We start from the raw sequence: 21,084 nt of genomic DNA, 5'->3' as shown, positions 1-21,084 counted from the left end.
GACTACCTAAAGACTACAGAACCCTCAAATGTGGAATATAAACACACAATCCTGAACTGACTTAAAATAACAGCTACTCAGAAATAGAATTTTAAATCAGAATACAATAATTTGATCAATACAAACTGATTTTTTTAACCATTTCTTTAGATTTTCATCATAAAATGTCTCTACCTCTAGCTGTTGCAATAAGCATGTACATATGTAGTGTGTATATATATAGGTATAAGTCTTTGTGCATGCATAAAATAGACACCATGATTCTACCTGACCTTATTACCTACATCGTATAAGCCTTCTGCAGCATCTCGATTAAAAAGCATCGATTTCTGACGGAGGCGCTTGTTGAGATCCTTGTGCACCGCAGACCTACCAGGCGCCGGCGCAGGGCGGGCGCGGCGCTGTGAACATTCTACCCAAAGCAGTTTTCAACCTGCCTACAGCTAAGCAGCTTCAGCCCTCCAAACGTCGTCGTCCTCCTTCCTGTCTAAAAATAACAGCGGCGGCATTCGCACCCGATGGGACAAGGCATCAGAGCAAGGGGCAAGGCAAGAGGGCAGGGAAAGGAGCGTCGCACCTGCCTGCCGCTCTCCTCCAGCGGGGCTGCCACACCGGCAGCACACCGCTCGCTCAGGACGCGTGCCGAGGCGCTCTGCAGCGAGCTAGAATATCAGGAGTCACTGCAGTGAAAATTATGAAAGGACGGACGATGCCGTCGCCTACTTCATTTCCATGCTCAGAACGAACAATTTATTTCAACTCCCAGGGTAACTTTCTGAAGAAAACTGCCTGAAGCCAGCTCTTGCTCTATGCGATGGATATGCCCGAGAGCTCCTGAACTTAAATACACCATTTCTGCTTAAAATAAGACAAACTTTCCCTGGAGCGCGACTTTTTTGTCGTTGTTTCGCTTCACACCTGTGAAAAAAACACCGCCTCGGAAAACCGCATCTGCCAGAGGTCCAAGCCCTGAGCACCGGGCTGGTCCGGGGAGCCCCGCGATGAGGGGCCGGCCGGCGCTGCCGCTTTCCCGCCTCCGCGGCGAGGTGGAGCCCCGTGAGGGGAGGGGAGGGGGGCGCGGCGGGGCCGGAGCGGTCCCCTCTCGCCTCGGGGCGGCGGGCGGGCGTGAGGGGCGGCCCCGGGAGCCCCTCGCACCGACGGCCCCGCCGGGAGCCGGCTTCCCCGCCTCGGGCAGCCGCGGCTGGCGGGACGAGCTGCGGTAACGGGAGCCCGGCGCGGAGCAGGTGGGCCCGGCGGGGAGCGGGGCGAGTACTCACACGGTGAAGTGGTAGACGAAGCACTTCCAGCCCGTGGGCCGCTCCAAGAAGTTGTAGACCCTGCCCTGGACGCTGCTGCGGCTCAGCAGGGGCTTGCGGAGGCTGTAGATGGAGACGCGGGGGTCGAGGCTGACAGGCGGGGGCCGCGGGCAGCCAGCGTTGACCACCACCGCCTCGCTCCTGAGGCGCAGCGGCCGCTCCGGCTCCGGGCTGCAACCCGCCGGCGGCTGCCCGCCCTGGGCGGTGGAGAGCGGGGCGTAGTGGGCGTTGGGGGTGCTCTCGGCCAGCTCCAGCGCCGAGGGCTTCTTGCCGGGCGTCATGCTGCCTCTCCTGGGCAGTGACAGCCGGCCCAGGCCCCGGCTTTTCGGCTCGCCCGGGGGGGAGCTGGAGGACATGGCTGGGGAGACCGGGCGACGTCGGCGCTGCGCTGCCCTGAGGAGCTACCGACCGGCACCGGGCGCCCTCTCCCGCCGCCGCCGCTGGCCCGGCCCCCTGGGGGCGGTTCCCGGCCGCGAAAGGTGAGGGAAGGCGCGGCGGGGGCGGGGGCGGGCCCCGCCCGGGCTGCAGCGCCGGCACTGCCCGCCGGGAGGCGCTGCCCCGCGGACTCGGGGCGGGCAGCGCAGCTTGGCGGGGCGCGGGCCGCGGGCCGCTCTCCGCGTCGGGCTGACCCCAGCCCGCCTCACCCTCACACGTCCCCCGTCACCGCCGTGGCTGCGTGGAGGTGGCCTCCTGCCTCTGCCAGACCCAGCGCGCCCAGGCGGCGGTACGCAGGGGGCCGGGGAGAAGCCTGCCGGCTCCCCAGAAGCCCAGCGGCCTTTGCCACCTCCTCGGCGCCTGTGGGGACGAAGCACTCCAGCAAGCGTTTCCCAGGCCCGTGGCTTGGCGGAGGCTTCAGCTCCGGGGGTACACCCCCTTACCTGGGATTTAGGACCGCCAGAGTTTTCCGGGCCTGCTGCTCCGGCCCTTATTGCAGAATTTCAGCATCTGAGAGCAGCAGAGCTCTGCTCTGAACTAGAATGCGGCCTGACTGGGGATTCTCCAGGAGGCTTTTTAATACCAGTAACAAGAATAAGGGCCTGGCCAACAGGCCTCGCAGTCCTCGGTGTTACTGTAACATAAGGGAGCAAACAGCTGCGTAATTGGGCGAACTGTAGAACACGATAAACACAGTTCTGCAGACTTGCATCCTCTACAAGTCTAGTGTTTCACCAACACTAAAAACATTTTGTCGTTGTGAAAGGGTGCCTGCGTTTAGCCATTAATAACAGGTTATTCTGAAGGCTTGGATAAGTTTCCTGTGTACTGGAGTAAGTTATGACTGAATTAACTGTGGTGTGAATCCATTTGTCATGGTAATAAGAGTCTTTGTTGCACTAATTAGTTAACAATTTCTATTCCCAGAGCAAAGGACAAGGGTGCTCTTTGATCTGGAGTGCTGGGGTTTTTTTTTCCTTCTAGCCCACAATAGAACAGAACTAGTAAGAGCTATGTTGAGTTCGTGGTTGATACTGATTCTAGGACAAGAATGTTGTGGGAAGATAAGGTGCTAAATAAAGTTAAACGAAAACAATGCTGTTAACTGCAGTTCCATTCAAATGTCAGACTGCACATATGGTAGGGGGACTGGGCAAGATCCTTCATTAGTGTAAACAAGCAAGGCTCTTGTAAAGTACTAATTTACACCCATGAAGGATCTGGCCCTTTCTTAGGAATACAAAATCCAGAAGTGTTAAAAAGAGAATTTGCAAAACTTGTTTTCAAACCAACAACATACTAACCAGCCTTTTCCTCCCTTCACCAGAGCAAGAACAAAAAACTAGCTTAATAAAAACAGCATTTCAAAGGAAGCCTTTCCTGCATCTGGTCAAAACAGAGCCAGGTTTCTCTGTTTTGAGAAATTGTTCTTTCTTGCAATAAGCCTGCAAGAAAAATGACTAATGGAAGAAAGAATGTCATTGCTGCCCTTGAAGGCTCACTGTTTGAGGACTAGCCTGATAAAGTCTTGATATTAAAGTTAGCAAATGTATTTTTTTATGTAAGTGCTCCACTTTATTTTAAAGACCAACATATTGTCTGGGTTATAGAGGACCTTATCCTGGAGCCAGCTACAAAACATAATTTACAGATTTCAGCAAAACAAAAGGCTGTATGTTCATATGTACATTATGTTGTTCTTCAAAAACTTTTCAAAATCTTTAAAAAATATCATGGCATTATGTTGTTATGTATCAATTGATCAACAAAATAGAGAATAGAAACCTCAATATAACTGAATCTAAGAAAATTGAATTTCTGTATTACTTGTGCAACTTTCTTCCAAAACAAAAGTTAGAGAGGTATTATGTACTCAAAGAGCTAAGAAGTGAAGAAAATTGTTAAGAACTAAATTTGATCCTCAGTATTCAATGAGAAACTGTTCCAAGCAACCAAAGTTTGTTTCAATAATTTTCTCACTGAAAAACAAGAAAAGTCTCAAATACATTCCATAGCCTAATACATTGAGCTGGTCTTCAAGTCAAATATTTTCATAAAGTTTTGGTTTGTACCTCTAATGGTGGCTAAATCTTTCAAAGAATCATCACAAATTCAGGAATTTTAAATGTTAAAATATTTAAAATTAGTATTTAGGCAATACGTAAACATCTCTTCTCTGGAGTCAAGGAATTAATCAAAATCCACTTTTTTTAATATGTCACTGATAGATTACAATGTTTATTTTATATAGTAAAAATAAATTTGCTAGCTGATTCCCAGCTAGTTCATGTTACTGAATGCTAAAACATCTGTCTGGCATAGGTGAAGGCAACATACTTCAATAAAGCATATTTCAATAAAGTTGTCAAATAGATGACTACTTAGTGATGAGAATCCAAAGAATAATTATCTTTAATATGTATTAAGTTACCAAAACCATATTATAATGTGCAACATTTTCAAGATGAATACTTTAACATGGTAATGGCAGTTCCCATTTTTCCCCTTCATAAGTAGCCATGTCGATATTAATCCTGTTCATTTAACAAAACAACATAATTATTTAAGTGGAATGAGAGAAAAAAAATCCAGAGACTATGGTGTATACATGGAAGAGCTAAAAATTGGAAGAGGAGGCAGATGAGTGTTAAGGTATGTTTATGGAACCAGGTAGCTAGGCTTTGATAGTGAAGAGAGTAGGAAAATACATTGGATAAAAAAGATATAGGTTTTAAATATTAAGGTGGAACTACTACACTGAATCATTTCTTAGAACAATAATAATTCAGTCCACTGAGTATTTACAGAACTGTGGCAAAATGAGTAATAGCCATGATATTTATTATTTCACAGTTTGCAAGTACTGTTTTAAATCTTTATGTCTTTCAGAGGATTTTGATTCTAGAAATGAGACATGATAAGTCACTGTAGTATGATGATAATACACCAGTGAAGCTGATGGTAAAGGTCCCAATTCTAGTAATTTAATCGGAGCAGGGCTAGTAAAGCATTTCTGAAAATTCCACCACTGGGCAACAGCAGATCAGAAGTGTTTGTACCAGCCTAGGGCTGTATTTCTGTTATCCTGTACCAAATTATGACTGATATTATGCATTCATTGTCAGATATGCTCATTGCATGTTATCTTTTGACTTTGTGCCTGCCATAGTGTTGTGTAAGATCATACTGCTAAGCTACTGCTGAATGTTTACAAGCCGGAATTGGTGCAGCCAGTTATGAAGAGACACCTTGATCTTTTATGTGATTACTTCCCTGTGGAAGCTAAGACTCAAACAAACAGTAGGTATCTGAGTGTTCTCTGTTTTCTGAAAGCCTTTAACACTTACATTGCAATTACAGGTTGCACCAGTTCTCCATTTGTTTGCTGTTAGATTACTTTGGGAGATGGGGGTTTTTTTCTTGTTTTGTTTTTTTAAATGCCAGTTTCCATTTCTGCCCAGCTATACTAGGGGACATGTTAACTCTTTTCAAGGAGAGGAAAAAGACAGTTGTTTTGTCTTAATTTTTGAATTATTTTTCTTGAATTAGAGCAAATATTTTGTTGCATTCCATTTCCTGGAGAGTCCACAGTTTAATCAGTCAGTAGATAATTTTAAAAATGCAGCCAGTGATGAAGGTAAATGCAGTGCAGTACTGAACTGGAAATAAAGTCCTAGAGTGTTTATATACTTTCATATAGCAATAACTATATGAGAATAACTTTTGAAATATTTTCTATCAATTTAAAAATATTGTTCATGGAGACGTATCATTACTTTAGAAATATTCCTATTAAAAGCTGCAGCACAACCAAGTACCTAGACCTCAGATACAAAAATGAAGTTTGAAAACACAGGAATCCATGTTGAACAAATAAACCTCAGCCTTATAATTTAAAGCAGAGGCAAAAAAAGTGAAAAGAGGTAAAAGAGTTTGCTTAGTTTTTTAAAATCCTGGGCAGATTATGGTTTAGCCATTTCAGTGGTGAGATGGGGAGATACATGTAAGTTGTCATTCATTCATCAAGTTGCAATTAAGAACAGTTTTCTGAGTACTTGTACACAATTTTCATTGGACAACTTAGTAATCTTATTTACCATTCTTTTTAATTGATCACAATCTATTAATATACAACTGGTATGCTTTTATGCTAGCTTAACTTTAGGTTTTAAATTTAAGCAAAAGCTTTGTTTTCAAGCTCTTGAATACATTCTGGCTTCTTAAGTATAAATCCAGCAGATTTTCCCTGATGACAGGCATTGCTAGTCAAACAGCTTAGGTAGCACACCAGCAGATACTCCAGATACACAAGTGTAAGTCATTTGAAAATACAGTATGCCCCAGAAGCCTGACCATTAAGATAAAAATCCAGTAATGTGCAGTAATAACTTTGACTTTCTCTACTAGTACCTTGTGGTCACATAGCAGTGCTGCTAGAGAGAATCATCAAGATAGTTCAGCTCACTTTTTCCTTCAGGTGAATTTATTCCAGCTTCCTTGATCAGGAAGATCCTCAGTTACTGTGTCATTGCTCTACCTGCAAGTTAGGCATCTATTAACCATTGCTGCCTAGGCTTTCTCTAAGTCAACAAAAGCAGCAGCACCGTCAAAAAGTACTGGGGTAAGAATGTCTAGGGAAAGTGACACCTTTGCCATTCATTCCAGAAGCACCACAGGACAGGGCTTGTAATTAGGACAAGAGCTGCATGGAAAGACACAGGAGATGTTCATCTTAAGAACTGCAGAGACTACAGCAGCCTAGTCGATGGGCAAAGTATGTCCTGGACCATACACTCAATAAATTGTTTCCTGAAAACTGGACAAGATAGCCTTATCTATTCTGAAACAATGCCTTCAGTGGCAAATTAACTATCTACAGACAAGGACTTGGAAAAACAAAAAGAAACCCATGTTGCTCCTCTTGAAACAAAAAAGCAGGAGCAACCTAACAAGTTAGCAGTTAATCAGTCATAAGTCAGAGCCTGCATTAATGAATCACTTCATAAAAAGACTAATCACCGTCAAAAAAGACACACTTTTAAAAGGTGTTTATGCAATCTGCTCTTCTGTCAGTCTCTTTCAAGACAAATGGGGCAGACAGAAAACAGCAGATAACTTTCTATTCAGAAAATTTAAACTGGCTTTTAATTCTCCCCCCCTCCCCCCATTTGTTGTTGGGTTATTTTTAACTCTGGACGCAGCAAGTTTAGGAATCTGGTCAGTAGAGAGAAGTAATGTTACAGAAGCTAGTAGCATGCACCAGACATCTGGAGTTTGGAGGCTATTCAGTCCAGCAGCTGACAATCCTGATGAATATTATCTATTTGAATGCTATTGTAGAATCATAGAATGGTCTGGGTTGGAAGGGACCTTATGGATCACTTTGTTCCAACCCCCCTGCCATGGGCAGGGACACCTTCCACTAGACCAGGTTGCTCAAAGCCCCGTCCAAAGTGGCCTTGAACACTGCCAGGGAGGGGGCAGCCACAATTTCTCTGGGCAAACTGTTCCAGTGTCTCACAACCTTCATAGTAAAGAATGTCTTCCTTATATCGCATCTAAATCTGCCCTCTTTCAGCTTGAAGCCATTACCCCTTGTCCTATCACTACATGCCCTTGCAAAAAGCCCCTCTCCAGCTTTCTTGCAGGCCCCCTTCAGGGACTGGAAGGCTGCAATAAGGTCTCCCCAGAGCCTTCTCTTCTCCAGGCTGAACAGACCCAGCTCTCTCAGCCTTTCCTCATAGCAGAGGTGCTCCAACCCTCGTATCATCTTTGTGGCCCTCCTCTCGACTCGCTCCAACAGCTCCATGTCTTCCCTGTCCTGAGGGCTCCAGAGCTGGATGCAGGACTCCGGGTGGGGTCTCACCAGAGTGGAGCAGAGGGGCAGAATTCCCTCCCTCGACCTACTGGCCATGTTAATTTTGATGCAGCTCAGGATACATTTGGCATTCTGGGCTATGAGCTGGGTCACGTTGAGCTTCTCGTCAACCAGCACCCCCAAGTCCTTCTCCTCAGGGCTGCTCTCAATCCATTCTCTGCCCAGCCTGTATACACGCTTGGGATTGCCCCGACCCATGTGCAGGACCTTGCACTTGGCCTTGTTGAACTTTATGAGGTTCGCATGGACCCACCTCTCAAGCCTGTCCAGGACCCTCTGGAAGGCATCCCTTCCCTCAGGCATGTCGACCACACCACACAGCTTGGTGTTATTGGCAAACTTGCTGAGGGGGCACTCAATCCCACTGTCCATGTCACCGAAGAAGATATGAAACGGTACTCATCCCAACACCAACCCCTGAGGAATGCCACTCATCACTGCTCTCCACTTGGACACTGAGCCATTGACCGCCACTCTTTGAGTGCGACCATCCAGCCAATTCCTTATCCACCAAGTGGTCCATCTGTCAAATCCATGTCTCCAGTTAAGAGACAAGGATGTCATGCGGGACAGTGTCAAATGCTTTGCACAAATCCAGGTAGGTGACATCAGTTGCTTTTCCCTTATCCACCAATACAGTAATCTCTTTCTTACTGCATGGTTATATCTACATTTATAACCTCTCTTTACTTTGTTTGTTAGGTTTTTAAAGTATATTGGTGCTGTTCTGGGAAAGAATGTTATTGTCTACCAATCCTCAGGTTTTAAGTCCTAAAGCAAAATGTCAAGAAATGTTCTGAGCATATATTTAGACTTACAGCACACAAACCATTTTTTTTGTTTTGTCTTCATGTGTTGAAAGTTATACAAATGTTTAAATGCTTAACTGCTCTGCAACCTAAATTTGAACCTTGCAAGGTGATTAAAGGAGAAAGATATTTGCTTTATCCATAGGATTAGTCCTGCTACTTACAACAATATTTCTATTGTCTTCAATAAAAAAAGTGTCCAAAAAATAAAAGTAAAAACCCTTTAAGTCAGACTGAGCAAGCTTGTATCTGCAACAATACTTGGCAGACTCTTAATTTTTCTTTCCAATGAACATTCAGTCATATGAGAAGCCAGTATCAGCCAACTGGAGTTTTGGTTTATGTCAATGAAGATCCAAATTTTTTCTACAATGTTAGCCTGTTCTATTTGCTATTGTTTCTGGTTGACAAAAAGCTTGCAGGTATAAGTGATTCTGATGAATTCTGGTGAATTGATGAATCGTTTAAACATAAACATTTATTTGTTTAGGAGCAGGACTTCAGGGCAGAGACCTTGAAGGGCTCACTGGCAGTAAGAAGAAAAAAGTGGAGCTAGAAATGTAGCCGAACTGCTTTGGTGCATCACATCTTGTAAATATCCCTCTCAACACTTTTTTTCTGCTCCCAACCTACTTGCAAACCTTCAGTTAAGTGTCAGTAGGAAAAGTAAAAATCTAAAACTTGTGAAAGCCTGATAAAACTAACAGGGGATACCTTTAGGAGATCTCGGTTATGATTTCTGACAGCCAGACACAGTTGTGCGCATGTGCGTATGTATTCTTTCCGGTCTGTTTCAGCAGTTGCCTGTGGTGTCCCATCCTCCCCAGTTCTTTGATGTGGTTAATCATTCAGCAGTTTTCATAACTGAAAAAGGATTATTCTGAGTATCACTCCAAAACAGAAAACTAAAGAGGACAAGAAAATGCTGCAACATTCATTTTCATCATTAAGGCAGATGTGGTAAGTTTTAGTCTCGGAAGCATGTGAGATTCAAAGGCATTTGATTACTCACATAATGCCATACAGGATACAGTACGCATACCCTTACACATGCAGAGGTATCTGAGGGCAGAGTGACTAATGGCATTCTTCACATGAAGAGATACTCAGATCATCTTCTTGCATCAAAAGAAAATTCTCCTCCTTGCATTAGTCATGCTCTCTTTGTTAGACTAAAATCAATATCAGTCAGAACAAGCTCCAAATAAATTAAATGAACTTCTGAAATCCTCCCAAAACTTTTGCTCCATAGTTACTCATAGAGGGGATTGTGCTTAATAAATGGATGTTCTGGTATTTCAGGAAGGATTTCACTCTTAGCAGCTGAAGCAAGTAAAGAAATCACTAGTTACTACCAAATCTCTTCCTGGTCAAGGAACACTTCCTGCCTGCAACTGTATTAATCTGTAACATACAATATCCTACTTCATACATATGGAATGACATGGGATAGATAATCATTCTTCTTCATCAGAGCTCGCTCGGCAAACCTCTTTTGATGTCAGGAGTCATCAGACTGCCAGTTAAGTGTAACTGTGCTTGAATGTGTCTTTTAATTGCAAGTAGTTCACTAGAAAACTTCAGTGGGAGGTTATACACATGCAAGGCAAGGAATATAACGCTAACTCTGTGGCAGAAGCCAAGATTTTTCAAACAGTAGTTCACCAGAGAGCTTTCTAATGCCCCAAACAAAAAAACAATGAAGAATAACAGAAAAGGTACTAGCAATATCCTTCCCCCTGCTGCTACACCTTTTCTCTGCGAGTAACCTCTCAATGCAAACAAAATTGAAACTATAAAACTCAGTAGACAGACCACAGAAGACCTGCGTAACAATCAGCTCTGCCAAACTGGAATTTCAGGTTGCTTTCATCTCGCAAAATAAGAGTTTTCATTTTGCTAATACCATTCTAACAGTAAAGCTAAACAATGCAACATAATTTAAGGTCTTGCAAAAATTCTTTTAACCCGTTCCATAACTGTGATTTAATGCCAAATTCTAGTCCCATCCCTGACCTGTTGCTAATTGGGTTAATTGCAATTCTTGTCTTTGTGTCCTCATCCTCAGTGTCTCAGAAGCACAGTTGCTTGTATTAGCAAGATTTCATGTTTCACAGTAGCTATGCTAAAGCTTGCTGAATTTGAGCTCTGCAGAGCCTCAAAACTCTGTGTGTGAAGAACACCACAACCTACAATTCTGCAATACTATAGAAGAAAAGGAAACATTAGAGTGCTCTTGTCATCTCCCTGATTGATTCATAATTACAAATCCAGCGATCCAAGTTGTGGTATAACTACTTTCTAAAAAGCACTTGCGTGCATGGTGAGGCACTAACATTTGTTAATTGGGCTATTAAACTGCTGTTGAAATTTGAAGTAAGTTGAAGGATCTGCTAAAGTACCAGCTAAGCTTATTGCTTTCAGACAGTCTGCAGCACATCCAAATCCTATTCTTCTCAGAAACTCTGAAGAGAATAACTCTATTTGCTTTGTACTCCTCAAAAGAGCAACACATAACCTTACTGCTAAATCACAAGTCTCTTGAAAGCAGATGTGCTAACCTCACTAATTCAGTGAAAAGGAAACAACCCTCCAAGCTCATATCCTACCAGGAGCAAAAAAAGTTGCTTTTTGTCATGGTTTAACCCCAGCTGGCAACTAAGCCCCACACAGCCACTTGCTCACTCCCCCTCAGTATGATGGAGGAGAGAACTGGAAGGGTGAAAGCAAGAAAACTCTTGGGTTGAGGTAAAGGCAATTTAATAGGTAAAGCAAAAGCCATGCACGCAAGCAAAGCAAAACAACAAATTCATTCACTGCTTCCCATGGGCAGGCCGGTGTTCAGCCATCTCCAGGAGAGCAGGGCTCCGTCACGCGTAACAGTTACTTGGGAAGGCAAACGCCATCACTTCGAACATCCCCCCCCGCCTCTCTCCGCCGGCCTGCCCCCTCCCACTTTATAACTTTATATGCTGAGTATGATATCATATAGCACGGAATATCCATTTGGTCAGTTGGGGTCAGCTGTCCAGGATGTGTCCCCTCCCAGCTTCTTGTGCACCCCCAATGTCCTCGCTGGTGGGGCGGGGTGAGAAGGAGAAAAGGCCTTGACTCTGTGTAAGCGCTGCTCAGCAGTAACGAAACATCCCTGTATTATCAACACAGTGTTCAGCACAAATCCAAAACATAGCCTCACACTAGCTGCTATGAAGAAAATTCATTCCACCCCAGCCAAAACCAGCGCATTCTCCACCCCTTATTCCATACCATTTACGTCATGCTCAGGTCCCACACTATCTAATACATCCTCATTAACCACCACCACCCTTCCCATTCTTTGATACAATATACAGCTATCATTCTGTTAGTCTATGGACCACCCCTGTGAAATATCCGTAAAATGTCCAGAAATGTCCACAGAGTTAATGTAGTCCATGACCTTGGGCTCTGTCTGTTATGGTGGTCACTCAGGGCAGGAGAGGCAAAGTGTTGCGTGGAGTTACTGGGCACCAAAGCCAGCCCAGGTCAGGTCACTGCTGCACTTGCACCGCTTCTTCTAAGACTTGTCCTCCATTGTTCAGGTGGTTCCTGCTACAGCAATTCCTATAACATGCAACTCAAATCATGAGTTACAACAATTTAAGGGTATTTCCATTACAATCTCCACCCCTGGTCCCTTTGGGCGAGGTTATAGGGTTTAACATTGCAATGAACTCCTCCCCTTGCTCCTAGTGTGGCTAGCAACAAGGAGTTCCTGCAATAGTAATTCCCATAACATGCAACTCAAATCCCGGGTTTAACTTTACTCCCAATTTCTCTACGTCCTCCCCGACCCAAGCGGCACAGGGGGACGGGGAATGGGGGTTACGATCAGTTCATCACACGTCATCTCTGCCACTCCTTCCTCCTCAGGGGAGGACTCCTCACACTCTTCCCCTGCTCCAGCATGGGTTCCCTCCCACAGGAGACAGTTCTCCACAAACTTCTCCAATGTGAGTCCTTCCCACAGGCTGCAGTTCTTCATGAACTGCTCCAGCATGGGTCCTTTCCACGGGCTGCAGGTGGAGATCTGCTCCACCGTTAACCTCCATGGGCTGCAGGGGCACAGCCATGGTGACCATGGTCTTCACCACGGGCTGCAGGGGAATCTCTGCTCTGATGCCTGGAGTACCTCATCCCTCTCCTTCACTGACCTTGGTGTCTGCAGAGTTGTTTTGACTCGAGTCCACACTGGAGTTCCAGCCTGTCCAGTACAGCAACACAGAAACAGCAGCGATGCCCTGGCCATCTGCCAGCCCAGGCGCATCACCATGACTGTTATCAAAATGTTCCGAGGCACAGCAGAGTAAGATGATAAGCACTAAAGCAGCACAGCAAGCAGCGAAAGCAAAAAGCAGCCACTAATGAGGACTAAACTCTGATATACAGTAAGGCAAGCAAGCTCCATGGCAAGCACAGGAGCTAGCCAATTAATAGCTAAACAGCAACAGCTATAAATTCATTCTAGCACATCCCAATAAACCTGTTGTTATCTCAAACCCTTCAAGCCCCACATTGGGTGCCAAAAAGGACTGTCGTGGTTTAACCCCAGCTGGCAACTAAGCCCCACACAGCCACTCGCTCACTCCCCCTCAGTAGGATGGAGGAGAGAATCGGAAGGGTAAAAGCGAGAAAACTCGTGGGTTGAGATAAAGGCCGTTTAACAGGCAAAGCAGAAGCCACGCACACAAGCAGAGCAAAACAAGGAATTCAGTCACTACTTCCCATGGGCAGGCTGGTGTTCAGCCATCTCCAGGAGAGCAGGGCTCCGTCACGCGTAACGGTTACTTGGGAAGACAAACGCCATCCCTCCAAATGCCTCCCTCTTCCTTCTTCTTCCCCCAGCTTTATACACTGAGCACGACGCCATATGGCATGGAATATCCCTTTGGTCAGTTGGGGTCAGCTGTCCCAGCCGTGTCCCCTCCCAGCTTCCTGTGCACCTCCAGCCTCCTCGCTGGTAGGGTGGGGTGAGAAGCAGAAAGGCCTGACTCTGTATAAGCACTACTCAGAAATAACATAAACATCCCTGTATTCTCAACACTGTTTTCAGCACAAATCCAAAACATAGCCTCATGTAGATGTGGCACTTCAGGATATGGTTTAGTAGGAATGGTGGAGTTGGGTGGATGGTTGGACTCGATGATATAGAGGTCTTTTCCAACCTATGATTCTATGATTCTATACGATATTAGCTACTATGAAGAAAATTCACTTCACCCCAGCCAAAACCAGCACACTTTTTCTCGACAAAATCTTTGAGATAATTAGTTAATTCATATTTCCTATTATTTCAGAGCTCCTTATAAACGAACAACAATTCGTTTGACCCGAAAAGCTTTTTTGTTTTTCTTTAAAGACACCTTATACTTCAAAATAGCCTTTGCAAATGTTTTTGTATATTCTATTCCTGGAGGTCCCTCTAGTGGCTAAAGTATCAAGTTTAGCTGGTCTGGCTTAATGGGCTACAGGTGTTTCGTCTCATTTTTTTGTAGGTATTTCTGATAGCAGACATAAATACTTTCTTAACATTGATAATTCCTCCTTCTAAATAAACTGAAAGTGAAATAAAAAGATTTGTCGCATTAAGAAAAAGGAAAAATAATTGCGCTTTAAGAATAAGGAAGCTATTTCATACAGTTAGAAAATTATGTGTTACTACTTCCAATCCTGCTCAGCTTTGCCATTCAACCACAGCTGTTTGCTGGGGGGTTGTTTTTTCGTGGTGGTTTTTTTTTTTTTATCTCTTTTGCAGGTCTATTTTAAGAGACAGAGAGGTACCTTACCTTATTACCAGAGTGTCTTCTGACACAGTAAGTATTTTACTTAAGAAGTCTGTCTTGTTCAGTTATGATGACTGAATAATCTGTCAACATCTTTTTAGTGTACGTATGTTTTTAAAGAGAATTTGAGATAGTCTCTGAGGAGTAAGCTTGCAATTAAAATTCAGAGTTTTTTGGAACCCAACAACTGTGGTTGGCTAAGGAAAGACAAAGTTTGTAGTAGAAAGTCATTTATTGCTACTTTTTTAGACTGGAGATACCTATGTGACTAACAGGAAAACCTGCATTGAAGTTCCAGGCTAGAATTTAGTATGCTGGTTAAAATGCCTTGACAGGTACAGATATACTAAAAATATAGTTCTGTACAGATGGCATCTTAAGCAACACTGCTTCTCACTACTCTCCCAGTTCCTCTCATTCCGCAGGAATAAGACTGCTCTCCTCAAGATCCCAGAAGCATCTACAAAGACTGAAAACTTAGTATCATCTGCTTGCTGTTATTTTCTCCCCACACCTATTACAGGAACACTGTCCCTGAAGGGTACTTCTCTAGACTTCCCCTTCACTGCTCAGAGGAGCTAGAAGCTCCTTGTTTTTTCAGCTGAGGACCTCTGCTTACTGTAGGGCTGTCCCCACTTTCAGCTGCACCCATTTAATAATAATTGGCCACAGACATGCATGCCTGTTTCTAGTGCAGAGCTAGCTGGTCACAGCCTAACTGGTCCTCAATAGGACAAGCTACCTTATTACAGTCGTAAAAGTGGCAACAACAGAATTGTTTGTTAAAGCTACATTTTAAGCTAGGGGAGAAACAGGACAAAGTAGCTTATAGAAATCATCTTATCTTTTGAATACAGGAGACCTGATACTCTAAGGGAGAGTGATTCAGTGACTTCTTTTGATGCAACAAAACCCTGAATACAACTTATTTACCTAACTGCTATAAACTGAGTCATAATACAGTAATCTGACGCAGCCGGGGATCTGATCTAGCATCTTTTTGGTACTGACTTACATGTTCTTTGCAGGGTCTTTTCAAAATAGAGGGCCCTCCTGTCCAGTTTTTACATGGTGTTGTAGATTATGCTTAACAGCAGACACTCTCTACACTACTTGCAAAACAAAGGTCTCTCCTGCACTAGTAGTTTAGGACTCCCAAAATGCTGGTAACAGGGTAGAGACCATGAGAGTATTTTCCAAGAAAAAGGCTGATGGCTTAGCCCATGTTTCCCATTAAAAACATGTCTGTGATTTGACTTTTGTTAATAATCTAGGGAAATATTATGCTAGTGTCTTTGAAGTATTTGGCATTTACCATTACAAGCCATGATACATAAAAATTAAACCCTAATAAACTTAGTAGTTTGATGGGTAGCTGTCAGTGCAAAAGGAAAAAAAGAAAACAAAGAAAAATAGGCTGGCCTTTAACTTGATATATTATCCAAATTTGCATAATAAATATTAGGAAATTATCAAAGAGAGTACCAAATTCCTGTAAGTATATTGAATTTAAGAAAGTATTTTCAGTCCTCCATCAAAGAGGAAAGTTCTAGTCTCTAACCTTGGACTTGAGTAATGAGAGTTCAGCTCCCAGTTCTCCCACAGACTTCCTGCGTGACCTCTGGTTTGTCATTGTTCTTATTTGTGCCTCAGGTTCTTAATTTGTGAATGGGATAATAGCACTGTCCTCCTCTGTAGCTGTGATGATAACTGTGGTTGCGTGTTAAGCACCCAGGTTTACTGGGTTAGAGGAGAAACAGGATTAGTCAGTATAAAGGTAGAGGTGCTTTGGCACACCACAGAATCACAGAATCATAGAAAGGGTTGGGTTGGAATGGACCATTAGAGGTCATCTAGCCCAACCTCCCTGCAATAAGCAGGGACATCTTCAGCTAGAGCAGGTTGCTCAGAGACCCGTCCAGCCTGGCCTTGAATGTTTCCAGGGATGGGGCCTCCACTACCTCTCTGGGCAACCTGTGCCAGTGTGTCACCATCCTCACTGTAAAAAAATTGCTTCCTTCTATCTAGTCTGAATCTACCTTCTTTCAGTTTAAAATCATTACTCCTTGACCTATCACAACAGGCCTTGCTAAAAAGATTTTCCGCGTCTTTCCTACAGGCCCCCTTCAGGTACTGGAAGGCTGCTATAAGGTCTCACCGCAGCCTTCTCCTCTCCAGGCTGAACAAACCCAGCTCTCTCAGCCTTCTGATGTGCAAACAGAATGAATAATGTTGGGATTTTAAATCAAGACACTGTGTTTTGAATAGAAACACAAACTTGAATGAATACTTTAACTGCTGCTGATACCATACAGAGATTCTTCGTCTTTCTTGCATTTACTATTGCTGTGAAAGTTTACCATGTGAACAAACAGAGAAATGGACATAACTAACCTGGCTTATCAGCCACATAGTAACAGATTTAGTTGCCACCAACACTGATCTTTTAAGTTACTGGCCAACCATTGTACAAATAAAAAACAAACACAGCCCATCACCACATCAACGGCTGGGGTTAATAATGAAAGGGGGAGAAACAGGAATCTTTTGAGGATGCAGCGACTCAAATGTTATGTTAGAAGACGCAGTTCAACTCACTGAACATTCAGATGAAAGTTTCACCTTTTAAGACAGAGGAATGTAAGTAATAAGTCATTGCACATACACTGGCAGAGTGAGCAAGACAGTGGGAAGGGCTAAAAAGTGTCATGAATTTGCAGTATAGCAGGTGCATTCAGCAGCTTACAAAACTTTCAGTCTCAAGCACCTGTAAGATAGTAATCAATTATGAACCTTCATACTCGAGCATTATTTCCCTCTGAGCAGGCTGACATGAAGGCTGGAAAGCTAGCAGGAAGGGAGACAGATGCATGGGTGTGATGACTGATCAGGGTGGCCAGCAAGCCTTGTTAGAATTCTCCAGAAAAGGTAATGAAACTGTCTAGGAAGTGGGTTAATAATAAACACATCTGCTTTGAGCAGAAGGGACAACATGTGAAAAAAGGTTTGCCTGACAGAATACCTGCAGTTTAACTAGTACTTAGAAAGATAAAAGCATATAGGATTTCTACGGAGAAGACACTGGCAGAACAATAGTCCAAGAGGGACTGAGATGGTCTTACTCAGATCCTGGTACATCAAGAGTTTAGCCTCAGGCCCAGTATTGCTCCCTAACTGTAGATTAAGCTAAGCAAATCACTTAGTTCTACGGTGGAGGAGAACTTCTGCTTGGGCTATGACTTTAACAGTCTCAGCACCTAGTGCTTTCTGACAAAATGGTTAGTCAAATCTGGACAAAAATAGCCAGTGCCTTCAACACTACACATTACAATCTAGTTCAGCTTTCAGAGAACGTTTCTTGATTAAGATCTGCTTGAAGTATAAAAACCTGAAATTAAGCCAACTGTCACTGTTGTAACAAAGATCAAAGACAAAGGACTTTTTATGACTGTGATACAATGGAATTTAACACAATTATATTCCTAGAAATATAAGCATTAACGGAAAGGTGGATAGTTAAAAAATAGTGACATGTGGACATAAAAAGGAAATTTTTAAGCAATGCAAAATAATTACACAGGTCATCATGAGAGAAAAAAATCTTTTGTTTCCTTGAACAGACAGAATTTGGTTATCTGACTATTTTATGTCATTTTATGTTCCAATCAAAGGGATCCATCATAGATAAATTTTCTAAAGGTCTTAGAAACAAAGCATAAAGGAATCCAGACTTGCAGGAGAAAGGCAAATGTGAAGCCCATGTTTTCTTTTTTTTGCTATTTTTAGCAAAATCTGTATTGAGGACACCAAATATTTGTGGTATATATCACCTTAAACCAAAAAAACCCAAAGCCCCAGTACAACTGTATAGGAGTCATACAACTTATGTTGATATTGAAGGACAAAAATATTTGAAGAACCCATTACTATGATCATGAAAAAGTTGAAAAGCTTAGGTGTATCTTTGGCTTCTTCAAAGTAGCTTTGATTCACAGCAGTCAACTGACCTGCAATACTTTATACCAAATGAGGTCTGCTGTATGTTAAGAAAGCCCCACAGGCAAGTCACCTAAGGAAACATGGCGATGCAACATTTGTACTCTAAATACAGAACAAATCCTTGAAATGAATTCACTTTCAAGGCTGACGTGCACCAAAATTTGAAGTTATCAGTGAAGTAAATGGACAGCATTTGTTTAGAAACCTAATCATTAAGAGAGCACTTAGACTGCACACACGTGCTCTGGGACATTTGTTAAAGATTTCTGTAGCTGGGGAAAGCATGTGACTTTTTTCTCAAAGGAATTAAAGGATTAGTGACTGATGCAGTTACTCAACATCCAAATTATTGCAATAATTCAAAAAGTTAATTTAGAAAATTCATTCACAGCTAAAGTCCATTCCTGCTGGTTGTCTGTTTCTGATAACTCTGTGATCCACTACTGCTGCAGCGAAGTGCTCATTATTTGCATCTCCATCTGCTTCACAGGGCTCATTTTCATCCCACAGAAGAGCCATCAGTATCATTACACACTTGCAATGTTTACTTTTATTGTCATAGGGCCTCATGTGCTAAGTAATCGGGTAACATCTTCCTCTTCCTAAATAGGAAAAGGGAGCAGCAGCAAACAGCATTGGTAACTGCAGCCACCCCAAAGCAACTGCAGCCCTGCAGATGGGATGGTCGTGCCTGTTGTGAAGGACAGCCAGCAGGTAGAATCACTAACTATGCTACATAAATTAAGAGATGCTTGTTATTCAACCAAGAAGAGATCATTACTTACTCCACATTTTCTTTCCCCTTCATCATCTGTGAGTAACCAACAGCGATATAGAACAGTCATTGCTACTTTTTCTTCCTTTTGAATACTGTAGTATATGTAAAACCTCCAGATTTTCTATATTGGGAATTTCACAAGCTGTTTGTTGCTGTTGTTTGTCTATGTTCCAGATCATTTTCTGTAGCATTTTTTTTCTGTTCAGTACCTTGGTTTTGTTACATAAATAGTAGCTAACTTACTATATTTGTCCTGTTCTGCAACTAGATATCAGCAATGTTTTACTATTGTGCTCTCCACTGTTCAGACAATCTTTTAGCTTCCACTAGGACTAACCCTTTGAATCTTCATAGACTCTTGTATCTAGCTGATCTTTGGCTACTGTTTCGGCCTGATATTAGCAGACTGCAGAACGACTACAGTCAGAGAGTTGTCTACCATAAAGCTTTTTCTGAGACACCAAAGTATAGAGGTGGACTCATGATTTCTGCTCTCCTGCACTACAGATTTGTACTCTATGGGATTCTTCTACCAGCCCCATGAGTTCAGGATGTGCACTAACATAACTGTACACAGTACTACTCTGCCTCCTTCATCCTCAGCCCCTGAAGCAATGATGTCTTGTGTCTATTTTAATATTTTCTATTCTAAACTGTTAATGTAATTTTTATGTTAAAAGAACAGCAGATTATCCGAATGTTAGGTGACAGAGTCAAGGTAGAAAAAGCCCTCTTTATTTGAAGGTTTCTGATAAAAGGCAGTCAACTGCCTGTAAAGACTCTACATTCAGACAGCATCACAGGGAACACAGCCAGAAATGCTGGCAAGCCAGAGTTTGGTTAATTTTATTCTTCATTAACTCTTCATCTGGGAAAGCATCTCCTCCTAGTGGGTTAAAAAACCCAAAATCAATAAATAGTAAAGGTGAAAGTCATCCTTGTCTTTGGCAAATTCTTTGAACTTTGTAGAATTCTCTTTATTCTAACAGATAGCTCAAGGAAACTGCTCGTGTAACAAACAAAATTCGGTGCACACATTGTCAAAGCACTAGGTCATCTTCAAAATAGGTTAAAACCTTCACAGAAGTAAACTGAATGTCTGCTGATTAGTATCACCCCAGATGAGCCTGTAGCCAGCTTCAGTTTTGGATTTAATATTATTTTAGCATTTTGTGCTACATATGTTTTTTTGTTTTATCAATATTATAATTGTAGCCAATGTGGAATAGGACACAGCATATCAATAGTAACAGTAGAAGTTACGTATTTCTATAGCTACAGATTTTAACTCTACACTTCAGTAGCCAATAATAATTCCACAGAGTACTAGTTTTTAGCTGTTTTCATGAGACTTGTGGCAAGTGAGAAAGTGGGTTTTGAATCTTTTCTAGACTTGCATTCTGTAATTAGCTAGATGTCACGTTCATCTACATGGGTTTTGTTCTTTTTTTTTAAACAAAGGTAAATAGCACTGTTAAATCCTCAATATATAGCTCCACACCCTTGTAACTGTAAAAGCTTTACCCCAGCTACGTTATGATTCAACTTTATAGCAGAAATATTAATAGGAATTCTGTTAAATTTCAAGCATGAACATCTCTGAAAACATGGTAACTACTGAAGTGCTCTTCTCAGCTCTTGTCTCCTGCATAGCCCCACACTGTGTCATAACCTGCGAGGAGACAGCTCACGGATCTAGCATGAAGTGTGAAGCCTTTTAACTTCCTGGAACAAAAAGCTTGCTTGTCATGGTGGCCGATTTAAGCTTCTGTTTGCTTGCCTGAGGAAACCTGTGACAGCACCATAAAGTACACTGTGCAAGCAGATTTCTAGTCTTATTTAACTGCTAAGGGCATTTTACTGTATCTTGATCATATGGGTTACTTGGAGTAATTGGGACTTTTAAAAATCTCTTTTTTGTGACATAAAAATTAATCACCTCTTATCTTTAACATAAGAAGTATTCCATTTTCTAGATAAAGAGCTGTGCCACTCTGGCAAGTGTAACAGTAAGACATCCCATTAAAGTTGTGGTACATTAGAGCAC

At 42.7% G+C, this 21,084-nt stretch overlaps 1 protein-coding gene across 1 annotated transcript in view; it reads right to left on the bottom strand.

Moving 5' to 3' along the window:
* KCNQ1 (potassium voltage-gated channel subfamily Q member 1) overlaps positions 1 to 1,691 on the bottom strand; it is a 367,299-nt gene extending 365,608 nt beyond the window's left edge. Inside the window, exon 1 of the mRNA XM_075427497.1 lies at positions 1,278 to 1,691. Coding sequence (XP_075283612.1) covers positions 1,278 to 1,672 — 395 coding nt within the window. The 5' untranslated portion in view covers positions 1,673 to 1,691. The remainder of the gene's footprint in view (positions 1 to 1,277) is intronic.
* Positions 1,692 to 21,084: the final 19,393 nt, after the last annotated feature.

Source organism: Opisthocomus hoazin, chromosome 7, assembly GCF_030867145.1.
Source record: "Opisthocomus hoazin isolate bOpiHoa1 chromosome 7, bOpiHoa1.hap1, whole genome shotgun sequence".
Classification (NCBI taxonomy): Eukaryota; Metazoa; Chordata; class Aves; order Opisthocomiformes; family Opisthocomidae; genus Opisthocomus; species Opisthocomus hoazin.
Note: the sequence above shows the minus strand (reverse complement) of the source record. Positions and strands in the feature narration are given on the sequence as shown.